General features: G+C 52.8%; 2 protein-coding genes across 3 annotated transcripts; one reads left to right on the top strand and one right to left on the bottom strand.

Moving 5' to 3' along the window:
• Positions 1-826: 826 nt before the first annotated feature.
• On the bottom strand, positions 827-7,458 carry srsf7b (serine and arginine rich splicing factor 7b). 2 transcript variants are annotated; one of them, XM_083698024.1, is made up of 7 exons: positions 7,402-7,458; positions 6,019-6,199; positions 5,045-5,248; positions 3,102-3,171; positions 2,824-2,906; positions 2,654-2,719; positions 827-1,082 (listed from the first exon to the last, which is right to left on the bottom strand). In XM_083698024.1, exons 1-7 carry the CDS (start codon positions 7,427-7,429, stop codon positions 1,046-1,048), a joined length of 669 nt encoding a protein of 222 aa, XP_083554150.1. In that variant the 5' UTR covers positions 7,430-7,458; the 3' UTR covers positions 827-1,045. The 2 variants fall into 2 exon arrangements, with proteins under 2 accessions (XP_083554150.1, XP_083554151.1); XM_083698025.1 differs by having other exon boundaries at positions 2,824-2,901; positions 3,103-3,171.
• Positions 7,459-9,141: 1,683 nt separating this feature from the next.
• Positions 9,142-11,290, top strand: gemin6 (gem (nuclear organelle) associated protein 6). The gene is made up of 2 exons (XM_083698023.1): positions 9,142-9,352; positions 10,615-11,290. Exons 1-2 carry the CDS (start codon positions 9,225-9,227, stop codon positions 11,012-11,014), a joined length of 528 nt encoding a protein of 175 aa, XP_083554149.1. The 5' UTR covers positions 9,142-9,224; the 3' UTR covers positions 11,015-11,290.
• The last annotated feature ends 1,301 nt before the right edge of the window (positions 11,291-12,591 follow it).

Below are 12,591 nucleotides of genomic sequence, written 5' to 3'. Positions count from 1 at the left end.
CTCTCTCTCACTCACACACACACTCTCTCTCACTCACACACACTCTCTCTCTCTCACTCACACACACACACTCCCTGAATCTGTGTGTTCATATTAAAGTGGCTTGGGATCAATAGCAGGCAGAGCAGCAAGGCCAGAAGATCATTAACTAACAGCATCAGTGGTCATCTTTCCACCGTCTCCTCCTCTTCCTACTCAGCTTCATCTCTTTCACTTTGCCGCCACCCGCCTGTGTGTGTCTGTGTGTGTGTGTGTGTTGTGCTTTAACATTGAACATGTGCTTACATATCCATATCATAATAACACATTTTATTTGTGAAGCGCTTTTCATTTGTACAAACTAAAGCACATTTAAAAAATGAACCTGAACAATCCACTCCTAATAACAAAGGCCACAGGAAGGAGTGTCTGGAGGAGCTGAGGCCTGGTTTCAGCTTGGGAGGAGGAGAGCTGTGATACATGTCATACGGCTCTCCTGTACATACAAATAATAGATATACATTTTATATATAAAATGTCTGTTGAATTAAAATAATAACAAACTAAAATCACACGCTTAAATGCAACGATTTGTACCAAATCCAAAAAAAAGCGGTTCGTTGAGGAAACACAAGTCAGTTAGGTTTGAAGGTCATACTCGAGAGAAGGTTCTGGAACACATACAACAGCTGTCAGAGAGAGAGAGAGACAGAGAGAGAGACAGAGGTAATACATCCTCTAGGTTTAACATCGCCCTCTAGTGGTTGGAAGAGACTCAACATTCACCAGGCATGACAAAACACACACACACACACACACACACACAAAACCAGTCCCATCAACACAGTTGTTCCGGAGGTCAAACTTTAATGAGCTGATAATAACAGGAACAACAACAAAGCCTGGTTTGATTCTACATGGTTTCAACGATGTTTCAGTGATGTCACAAAGCCCTCCCAGAAACAGGCCAAACAGAAGAGGAGAGCCCAGCCTACGGACGGCTTCACAACAAACAACTCATCTAACAGGCCAGGAAGCAACAGAACCTTGTAGAAGAGGTCAGAGGTCAGAGGTCTCTGTCCCGACTCCTGGAGCTGGACTGGCTGGAACACACAACAACACACAACGTCACTCCTCTCCTGTCCCCCTTCCCTCTCCTTTTCCAATCTCTCCCCCTCTCCTGTCCCCCTTCCCTCTCCTGTCCCCCTTCTCTCTCCTGTCCCTCTCCTGTCCCTCTCTCCCCCTTCCCTCTCCTGTCCCTCTCCTGTCCCTCTCTCCCCCTTCCCTCTCCTGTCCCTCTCTCCTGTCCCCCTTCCCTCTCCTTTTCCAATCTCTCCCCCTCTCCTGTCCCCCTTCCCTCTCCTGTCCCTCTCTCCTGTCCCCCTTCCCTCTCCCCCTTCCCTCTCCTGTCCCTCTCCCCTGTCCCCCTTCCCTCTCTCCTGTCCCCCTTCCCTCTCCTGTCCCCCTTCCCTCTCCTGTCTCTCTCTCCTGTCCCCCTTCCCTCTCCTGTCCCCCTTCCCTCTCTCCTGTCCCCCTTCCCTCTCTCCTGTCCCCCTTCCCTCTCCTGTCCCTCTCTCCCCCTCTCCTGTCCCCCTTCCCTCTCCTGTCCCTCTCCTGTCTCTCTCTCCTGTCCCTCTCCTGTCTCTCTCTCCTGTCCCCCTTCCCTCTCCTGTCCCTCTCTCCTGTCCCCCTTCCTTCTCCTGTCCCCCTTCCCTCTCCTGTCTCTCTCCTGTCCCCCTTCCCTCTCCTGTCTCTCTCCTGTCCCCCTTCCCTCTCCTGTCCCCCTTCCCTCTCCTGTCCCTCTCTCCTGTCCCCCCTCTCTCCCCCTTCCCTCTCCTGTCCCCCTTCCCTCTCCTGTCCCTCTCCTGTCCCTCTCTCCCCCTTCCCTCTCCTGTCCCTCTCTCCTGTCCCCCTTCCCTCTCCTTTTCCAATCTCTCCCCCTCTCCTGTCCCCCTTCCCTCTCCTGTCCCTCTCTCCTGTCCCCCTTCCCTCTCCCCCTTCCCTCTCCTGTCCCTCTCCCCTGTCCCCCTTCCCTCTCTCCTGTCCCCCTTCCCTCTCCTGTCCCCCTTCCCTCTCCTGTCTCTCTCTCCTGTCCCCCTTCCCTCTCCTGTCCCCCTTCCCTCTCTCCTGTCCCCCTTCCCTCTCTCCTGTCCCCCTTCCCTCTCCTGTCCCTCTCTCCCCCTCTCCTGTCCCCCTTCCCTCTCCTGTCCCTCTCCTGTCTCTCTCTCCTGTCCCTCTCCTGTCTCTCTCTCCTGTCCCCCTTCCCTCTCCTGTCCCTCTCTCCTGTCCCCCTTCCTTCTCCTGTCCCCCTTCCCTCTCCTGTCTCTCTCCTGTCCCCCTTCCCTCTCCTGTCTCTCTCCTGTCCCCCTTCCCTCTCCTGTCCCCCTTCCCTCTCCTGTCCCTCTCTCCTGTCCCCCTTCCCTCTCCTGTCCCTCTCCTGTCCCCCTTCCCTCTCCTGTCTCTCTCCTGTCCCTCTCTCCTGTCCCTCTCTCTTCCTCTCCTAACCCACCAACTGCCAAAGCCTTCCGGAACCCTCACCACCCAGAGCGCTAAGTCTTCCATGTGGTGTTTACCTAGCAACAACACTCTGATTGGCTACAAAATGAAGCATCATAATGTATGGAGTTTTGGTGAATAAAGTCGCCCTTGTTTATTATGGGATGTTGGTTCTGACCTGCTCCTCCTGGCAGACCCTGACCTGGACCGGGACCTGGACCGGGGTCGGGACCGGGAGCCAGACCTGAAGAGACAGAACCACGCATGTGAACCAGACGTGGAGCTGGTGCCAACAGCAGGCCTGCAGTACAGCTCCACCGTGAGGGTGTTCATACTAGATGATTGTACCTGGACCTCTTGGCTGAGTTGGACCTGGACCTTCTGACAGAACCAGGACGTCTACGCTGAGGAGAGAAGGACCTGGACCTGGAACACACACACACACACACACACACACACACACACACACACACACACACACACACACACACACACACACACACACACACACACACACACACACACACACACACACACACACAAGCTGTCAGAGAGAGAGGAGAAAGGGGGAGAGTAGTAGATAGATAGACAGACAGACAGACAGACAGACAGACAGGTAGTTCTGACCTCCTGGTACGGCTGCGGCTACGTGAGCGTGAGACTCTCCTCCCTCTGGACCTGGAATGAGACCTGGACCTGCACACCAGATGGGGGAGGAGGGGGGAGAGGAGAGGGGCGGGGGGGGGGAGAGTTCAGACTCGGCCCAGCGGAGGACAGAAACACACAACAAGACCAACACTTACTCTGCCTCTGTCCTGCTCCTCCACAGTAGAGGAGAAGGTTTCTCTCTCTCTCTCTCACACACACACACACACACACACACACACACACACACACGTTGTGTAAGTTTGCTTGGGACTCTCTCAGTCTCTCTCTCTCTCATTCTCTCTCTCAGTCTCTCTCTCAGTCTCTCTCTCTCTCTCTCAGTCTCTCTCTCTCTCTCTCAGTCTCTCTCTCTCTCTCTCTCTACTGCAGGCCATGGGGACACAGTAGAGAATACAACATTAACTGCAGGGAGGCTGGCGGAGGTAGAAGTCGGAGGACGGGCTCATTGTAATGCATGGAACGAAGTGCATCAAACGCGTTCCAATTCCAGCCAGCCTGTCCTCTGACTCCGCCCTCCGCCCGCCTCCGCTGGTGAAGTGGTATTGGAAATAACACCTTGCAAGTGTGCAGGTCAGGTGAGGTCAGGTGAGGTCAGGTGAGGTCTGGTGGGCCGGCCCTCAGGACCAAGGTTCTAGGAGATCTAGTCGGTCTACCGGCCGCCCACCTCACGTCTAGACGCGTGTCCTTCGAGTTCTAAACCATCACGGTGTGTGTGTGTGTGTTCTCAGACACACAGCCCAAATCGCTTGATTGAGACTTGATGGAGGCGAGGAGGAGGAGGAGGAGGAGGAGGGTTTGTCTAGACGGACCAATGGGCACCGTGGGCGCCAAACTGACGGCGGCCGAATTGACGGGGATAGGCGGCGTGGCGGCGTTAACGAAGCAGCTAGACCTCTGGCCGGCGGGCGGGGTCACGAGGAGGTCAAGAGGAGGGCTGTCTGTCTGGCTGTCCAGCCGCTCTCGGCCAATAGGAGAAGCTAGATGCCTTGTGATATCGTTAAGGAAGTGACACTCCTGAAATGTTTTGGACCGGGTGAATTGTTACAAAAAAAATTAAAAATAATAATAATCGCACATGTATAACATTTCAGATGAATAGAATATCCTTGTTGCAATAGGGATTTAAGCGTCAGACAGAGACAAAGTAGCAACAATAACAGCAACAACAACAACAACAACAACAGTTAAACACCTGCGACAGTTTTGTCAAGATCTTAGAACGATTAATATTCATCTTCACATTAACAATCTGATCATAACAGCCCAGACCCACAGGAGGAGAGAGCAGGAAGGAGAGAGCAGGAACAGGAAGGAGAGAGCAGGAGCAGGAGGAGAGAGCAGGAACAGGAAGGAGAGAGCAGGAAGAGAGCAGGAGCAGGAGGAGAGAGCAGGAGCAGGAGGAGAGAGCAGGAGCAGGAGGAGAGAGCAGGAAGAGAGAGCAGGAGGAGAGAGCAGGAGCAGGAGGAGAGAGCAGGAGGAGAGAGCAGGAAGAGAGAGCAGGAGGAGAGAGCAGGAGCAGGAGGAGAGAGCAGGAGGAGAGAGCAGGAGCAGGAGGAGAGAGCAGGAGGAGAGAGCAGGAGGAGAGAGCAGGAAGAGAGAGCAGGAGGAGAGAGCAGATCAGGAGGAGAGAGCAGGAACAGGAAGGAGAGAGCAGGAAGAGAGAGCAGGAGGAGAGAGCAGGAGCAGGAGGAGAGAGCAGGAGGAGAGAGCAGGAGGAGAGAGCAGGAGCAGGAGGAGAGAGCAGGAGGAGAGAGCAGGAGCAGGAGGAGAGAGCAGGAGGAGAGAGCAGGAGCAGGAGGAGAGAGCAGGAGGAGAGAGCAGGAAGAGAGAGCAGGAGGAGAGAGCAGGAGGAGAGAGCAGGAGGAGAGAGCAGGAGCAGGAGGAGAGAGCAGGAGCAGGGTACCGGCTGTGGCGTTGGCGTTGGCGGTGGCGCTGGCCGTGGCGGTGGCTGTAGCGGTGGCAGTCGTAGGCGTAGTGGCCCTTCTCTCCACACTCATAACACTTGTCGTTGGGGTCGAACCCCCGGCTCATGTTGGCCCGGTCGTACCGGGAGCCACGGGGCATCCCAGTGGACAGCTCCACACGCACACGGGACCCGCAGATCACCCTGACACACACACACACACACACACACACACACACACACACACACACACACACACACAGAGTTAACACCCTGGAACCAGAGACAGAATGTTGGGTGGGATCAGCTGATTTCAGGGAATCAAACAACACACAATATTACACAAATAAAGGCTTCAATATTTCCAAAGAGCAAAAGGCATTATTGACTCGCAAAAGCCAACAGTGTCTGAGCAGCTCCTGGCCAGGCCAGGCCTCGGCCTGCAGGTCAGTGTCTGAGCAGCTCCTGGCCAGGCCAGGCCTCGGCCTGCAGGTCAGTGTCTGAGCAGCTCCTGGCCAGGCCAGGCCTCGGCCTGCAGGTCAGTGTCTGAGCAGCTCCTGGCCAGGCCAGGCCTCGGCCTGCAGGTCAGTGTCTGAGCAGCTCCTGGCCAGGCCAGGCCTCGGCCTGCAGGTCAGTGTCTGAGCAGCTCCTGGCCAGGCCAGGCCTCGGCCTGCAGGTCAGTGTCTGAGCAGCTCCTGGCCAGGCCAGGCCTCGGCCTGCAGGTCAGTGTTTGGTAGCTACTAGGGGTTCAGCATCTGGATAGTAGTCATGGTTATCAGCCCCTGGGTAGGTGGTAGTCATGGTTACCAGGGCCTGGGTCTGTAATAGTCATGGTAACCAGGGCCTGGGTTGGTAGTAGTCGTGGTAACCAGGGCCTGGGTAGGTAGTTGTCATGGTTACCAGCCCCTGGGTAGGTAGTAGTCGTGGTAACCAGGGCCTGGGTCTGGGGAGGTAGTCGTGGTAACCAGACTTACTTCCCATCCATGCCCCTGACAGCATCCTCTGCGTCACGCGTGTCCTCGTACTCCACGAAGGCGAAGCCCGGAGGGTTCCTGGCGATCCACACGGTCCTCAGAGGCCCGTAGAACCCGAACGCCCGGTCGATCTCCCCCTTCCCCGCGCCTGTCCCCAGGTTACCCACATACACCTTCGTCTCTGAGGACAGATAACACACTGTTATAACCTGTCTATAACAACCTGCCTGTAACAACCTGTCTATCACACTGTTATAACCTGTCTATAACACATACAGTATATAACGGTCTATCTCCCCCCTCCCTGCAGATATAACCTGTCTATAACACAGATATAACCTGTTTATAAGATAACAACCGATAAAGATATCATTGTAATAAGGTCATCACAGCACACAGGACTCCTACAGCAGCATGTTGTGTGTTGAGGAGGAGGGATGCGCGTTGAGGCACTTCCTCCGAACCAGAGATATGACTGAGATATGACTGAGATATGACTGAGATATGACTGAGATATGTGTGTCTGTGTCCGACAATGAGCTGCATTTATCGACACAAGTTATAATAATTTAAACACTATAAAGAGGACACGTCAACACCGCCGGGGAGGGGGAGGACGGGTCAACACTGGCGGACCCGCACATCACTTTAGGCAGCTTACCGCAGACAGACCAGGACCAATAGTGTTTAAACTAGAGGCACCAGACCTGGAGGCGGCGGCGGCGCGGCGCGGCGCGGCGGAGGACGGAGCGGCTAACCGCAGACAGACCAGGACCAATAGTGTTTAAACTAGAGGCACCAGACCTGGAGGCGGCGGCGCGGCGCGGCGGAGGACGGAGCGGCTTACCGCAGACAGACCAGGACCAATAGTGTTTAAACTAGAGGCACCAGACCTGGCGGCGCGGCGCGGCGGAGGACGGAGCGGCTTACCGCAGACAGACCAGGACCAATAGTGTTTAAACTAGAGGCACCAGACCTGGAGGCGGCGGCGCGGCGCGGCGGCGCGGCGGAGGACGGAGCGGCTTACCGCAGACAGACCAGGACCAATAGTGTTTAAACTAGAGGCACCAGACCTGGCGGCGCGGCGCGGCGGAGGACGGAGCGGCTTACCGCAGACAGACCAGGACCAATAGTGTTTAAACTAGAGGCACCAGACCTGGAGGCGGCGGCGCGGCGCGGCGGCGCGGCGGAGGACGGAGCGGCTAACCGCCTGAGCCTGCAGGCGCCATTACTGCACTGCTAGCAGGCAGCAGCTAGCGAGCTAACTAGCTTACCTTGACGTTATACCACTGTCATAATATATCGTTGTCCTGCTTTTCGGTAAGATTACACTTTTCGAGCAACGTTTATTTGAGTTAAAACCGGTTAAAGCCGTTAATGTACCTCCTCCACGCCGCCCGTGTCGAGACATGATCCACCGAACACCGACCTGCTCGTCACTGACGGGGACGGCCGACCTGCGCATGCGCGAAGGAAACATACATTACACTACATTTACATTTACAGACGTCTTTATCCAAAGAGACTGACAACAAATCCATTTGTTTAAGTAAGTGAATCATCTGAACATCAGTCATTATAAGACATCTATGCTAGGACCAGGGTTAGGGTTAGGGGTGAGGGTTAGGGGTTAGGGGTTAGGGGTTAGGGCCATAGGCAGTCACAATGCTAGAAGAAGGATTTTTTTAATTTATTAATAGGAGAGAAACTCCTGCACAGGGGGGTAGTGGGGGTGAAGAGGTCTCTAGGGTTAGGGTTAGTACAGGGGGGTAGTGGGGGTGAAGAGGTCTCTAGGGTTAGGGTTAGGGTTAGTACAGGGGGGTAGTGGGGGTGAAGAGGTCTCTAGGGTTAGGGTTAGGGTTATTACAGGGGGGTAGTGGGGGTGAAGAGGTCTCTAGGGTTAGGGTTAGTACAGAGGGGTAGAGGGGGTGAAGAGGTCCCTAGGGTTAGGGTTAGTACAGGGGGGTAGAGGGGGTGAAGAGGTCTCTAGGGTTAGTACAGGGGGGTAGTGAGGGTGAAGAGGTCTCTAGGGTTAGTACAGGGGGGTAGTGGGGGTGAAGAGGTCTCTAGGGTTAGGGTTAGTACAGGGGTTAGGGTTAGTACAGGGGGGTAGTGGGGGTGAAGAGGTCTTTAGGAGGAACCGCATCACCGGTTCCTCACTCCCCTCCATTGAGGCTGTCCAGGCCAACGATGCTTGCGTAAGGCACGCAGCATCGTCAAGGACATTTCTCACCCCAACCACAGACTTTTCACCCCACTCCCCTCCGGGAGGCGCTACAGGTCTCTCCACACCCGAACCAGCAGGTTCAGAGGCAGCTTCTTCCCTGCGGCTGTCACCCTGCACCTACCTGACAACCTACTACCCCTGCAACCCCTCCCCCCCCCCCCACCCGGACAATTGCACTATTACTCCCCTCCCCTGCTCTTACTCAATACCACTGCTCTTCTGTACATATCTGTTCATACTGTTCATAATGCACATAATGCACATATCCTTATATTTTCTTAATACTACTGTTAATACTCTGCACATACTGTACATACCTGTTTATACTGTTCATACGGCATTCCATATTTATATTTATTCTGCTATCTACCTCATGTTACTGTTAATACATATATACTGCTAGACTGCATTACTATACAGCTCATATGCTGCTACACTGTTCATACTGTAACTTATTTACTCTGCTATAATGCAACTGTTACTCATATACTGCTATACTGCACTGCTTATATTATACTGCACTACTTACTGCTCATATACTGCACTACCTGTAAATACTGTTCATTGCACTTTCTGCTATTTTGCACTTCTGGTTAGACGCTAACTGCATTTCGTTATCTCTGTACTTGTACTCTGCACAATGACAATAAAGTTGAATCTAATCTAATCTAAAGATGTAACATGCTACTTCTGGAATCATTTCAGACGACACATCAACATTTTCACACAACACACCAGAACCACATACTGTCATCAGCTGTTCAGTAACTCATCCAGCCTCAGGTGTGAATGCGATCAGGTCTCCGGAACAGATTCACCTGCGTCTTTGTTTCCTCAGAAACAATTGAGCGTCGCACCGACGCGTCCAGCGCTTGTTTTTGTCCGTGTGCCTCACTGGTAGCGGTCCGATCTGGAGATCCATTCCGACGTGTGAGTTCCTTGGTTTGTGGTTGTCTGGTGGGTCTCGTTCTGAGCCGTCATGTGTGAGTGGCGCCAGCGGACGCCGCTGGACTGGAGCAGATACGTCAACCAGGAGGTGAGGGTCGCCGCCCGGGAGAGGCAGCAGCACCGGGGCTGGCTCTACACCGTGGACCCGGTCTCCGCCAGGTACCGGCCTTTCCTTGATTCGTCACGGACATCGAATCCGTAAACGATGCAGTGAAATGCTTGTGACAGTCTAGCTCCTCAATCAAACAAATCGACAGTTCTACACAATCTAATGATAATAAAACAATGACAGGTGCGATGCTCTCTTCTCTGCTCAACCTAAGAAAACTATAAACCAGCTGCACATCATTCAGACTGCAGCAGCAGGCCCACTGACCAAGACCAGAAGGAGAGCACACATCTCTCCTGTCCTAAAGTCTCTTTGGCTGCCTGTCAGTTTTAGAATTGATTTCAAGATCCTTTTACTGGTGTTCAAATCACTAAATGGTCTAGCGCCTGAATACCTGTCAGATATGCTCTCGGTTTCCAGTCCATCGAGACCTCTCAGGTCCTCTGACACTGGTCTTTTAGTCACACCCGGGGCGAGGACAAAGACATACGGAGGGGCAGCTTTTAGTGTCTCTGGTCCTCGCCTCTGGAATAACCCTAACCCTAACCCTAACCCTAACCTCAGGAGCTCAGGGTGTCACAATCCATTAACACTTTTAAAAAGAAACCTCAAGACACACCTTTTTAGCTCAGCTTTCTCTTAATCCATTTACACTTCTATTATTGTTTTCTTTTTATTTACCCTCTTAATCCATTATTATTTCTATTTCTATTCTCTATGTATGTATGTATGCTTGTATGTTCTGTACTTATGTATTTTCAATTTTATTGTTAAGCACCTTGTATTGCAATTTTGTATGAAAGGCACTATATAAATATTGATTGATTGATTGATTGTGTAGCGGCAGCAGCCCCAGATCATCCCCACCAAGGCCGGTACTGACACTGTCACTTCCGCTTCAAGACAGGAAGTGATGGATTGTCAAGGTCATTAAATATGTCCGCCAGCAGCTAACACCATAGTCATGGTTACTGAGCCCAAGGCCCTACAGGGTTCTTCTGTATATCTGACATGATGTATACCTGGTGTGTGTGTGTGTATGTATATATATATGTATGTGTGTGTATACATACATACATACATACACCTGGGATATACACAGGCCCCGTCTGCCACTAGGAGTATATATTACATGTGGATGTTGTGTGCATCATTTTAGGATGTCCAATGATTATTACACACACAATATCCTCATGTACATCTGAATGGAAGCCTCGTCACAGCTGGGGTTGGATATGTACCTGCAATTACCCAAATCATTATTCCCTATTCATTTTCTCTCTCTCTCTCCCCCTCCCTCTCTCCCCCCAAGTATGGTTTTGGTGAGTTTCCAGGCGGGGGGCCAGGCGTGTGTGCGTGTGGTGATGGGCCAGGCGGTGGAGGAAGTGGAGGTCCTCCAGCAGGGGGACGAGGGGACCGGGGCGAGGCTGAGGGCCATCTTCTCCCCCCAGGGGGCGCTGCTGCCCCCCCTCAGCCCAGAGGAACTGCACCTCCGCAGGGAGAGCCTCCGTCTGTGGCTGGAGAAGAACCGGGTCCCTGTGACGGTGGAGGGGGAGGCACTGCGCGTGGCTAACGTGCTAACGGTTAGCGCCCCCTACGGACGGGAGGACTGCGGCAGCGGCAACGAGATCATCCTGGCCCGGGTCCAGAGTCTGGTGGACAGTAACCCTGGCAACCCCAGGTCACCAGGGCAACCCGCCGGGGGCCAATAAGGAGGCGTCCGCCGTGTCATGTGATTTTAGATCGTTGAGAGGAGAGACGCTGGTCGCATCCCTACAGCCTTCACTACTTCCTCTGTCCTTGTCTCCTCTGTCCTCGCTTCCTTTGAGTAGGACGCTAGGAAGGAGGAGACTGTTGGGATGAGGCTCCTCCTCTCTACTGATGAGACTGTTGTCATGGTTATGTTGAGGACACACAACCAGGGGAGGCTGGCAGAGGTAGGAATCGGAGGACGGCTCATTATAATGCATGGAACGGAATAGGATCAAACACACGTTTGACTCCATTCCATGCATCACAATGAGCCCGTCCTCCGATTTCTACCTCCAGCAGCCTCCCCTGACACACAGCTGCCTACGGTGTTGGGGATTTCTGGTATGTGAAGGTTTTGTTCCCAGAATGTCTTCTAAGTTGTCGTCAGAGATCTGTTTCTGTTTCTGTTTTCCTTTTCTAATAAAACACACTTGTCACTGCTGACGATGTCAAGTACAGTTGGTTGTTTGTGTCCCCCTACACCCAATCACCTAGACAACAAGATCACAATACTACAATATTACACACAGCACAGGAGGCTGGTGGAGGTAGAAATTGAGGTGGAAATGGGAGGATGGGGCTCATTGTAAATGCATGGTATGGAACCAGGAATGGTATCAAACACACGTTCCTCATTCCATTCCATGCATTACAATGAGCCCATCCTCTGATTTCTACCTCCACCAGCCTCCCCTGACACACAGCCTCCCTAGCCCTATCTCCCTGCTGCATTATCTCATCTGACATGACAGGAAGTGATCAGCAGGGTGTTTCTGATGGGAAGATGCAAAGTGGGATCCTTGGGAAGACCCTCTCCCCAAAACACTTCCCCTACGGTGTGGCCTTACCTGAAACTGACTTCCTGCCCCCTAAATACAGACACAAGCAATCCCCTGTCTGTCCAGTGGAGGGAGGTATGGGACTGTTACTGTAGTGTTGATGACTGGTCACTGGGATGCAGGGGAGGCTGGTGGAGGTAGAAATCAGAGGACAGGCTCATTGTAATACATGGTATGGAGTGAGGAATGGGATCAAACAGCTTCCCTGCCTTTAGGTCATAGGTCATCCATACTCAGCTGCAGACAGGAGGCATGAACACAGTCTGAGAGGCATCTACCCTCATACCTGTCTGTATCTACCCTCATACCTGTCTGTATCTACCCTCATACCTGTCTGTATCTACCCTCATACCTGTCTGTATCTACCCTCATACCTGTCTGTATCTACCCTCATACCTGTCTGTATCTACCCTCATACCTGTCTGTATCTACCCTCATACCTGTCTGTATATACCCTCATACCTGTCTGTATCTACCCTCATACCTGTATATACCCTCATACCTGTATATACCCTCATACCTGTCTGTATCTACCCTCATACCTGTCTGTATCTACCCTCATACCTGTCTGTATCTACCCTCATACCTGTCTGTATCTACCCTCATACCTGTATATACCCTCACACCTGTCTGTATCTACCCTCACACCTGTCTGTATCTACCCTCATACCTGTATCTACCCTCACACCTGTCTGTAT

This window comes from Argentina silus (assembly GCF_951799395.1).
Source record: "Argentina silus genome assembly, contig: scaffold_523, whole genome shotgun sequence".
NCBI classification, from domain to species: Eukaryota; Metazoa; Chordata; class Actinopteri; order Argentiniformes; family Argentinidae; genus Argentina; species Argentina silus.
Note: the sequence above shows the minus strand (reverse complement) of the source record. Positions and strands in the feature narration are given on the sequence as shown.

Coding starts and splice junctions, on each gene's coding strand:
- srsf7b (XM_083698024.1), bottom strand. CDS start 7,429: ATGTCTCGACACGGGCGGCGTGGAGGAG. Junction 3,172..5,044: donor CAACGCCAACGCCACAGCCG/GTACCCTGCTCC, acceptor TCTGGTGTGCAG/GTCCAGGTCTCATTCCAGGT. Junction 2,907..3,101: donor GCCGCAGCCGTACCAGGAGG/TCAGAACTACCT, acceptor GTGTGTGTGTGT/TCCAGGTCCAGGTCCTTCTC.
- gemin6 (XM_083698023.1), top strand. CDS start 9,225: ATGTGTGAGTGGCGCCAGCGGACGCCGCTGGACTGGAGCAGATACGTC. Junction 9,353..10,614: donor GTGGACCCGGTCTCCGCCAG/GTACCGGCCTTT, acceptor TCTCCCCCCAAG/TATGGTTTTGGTGAGTTTCC.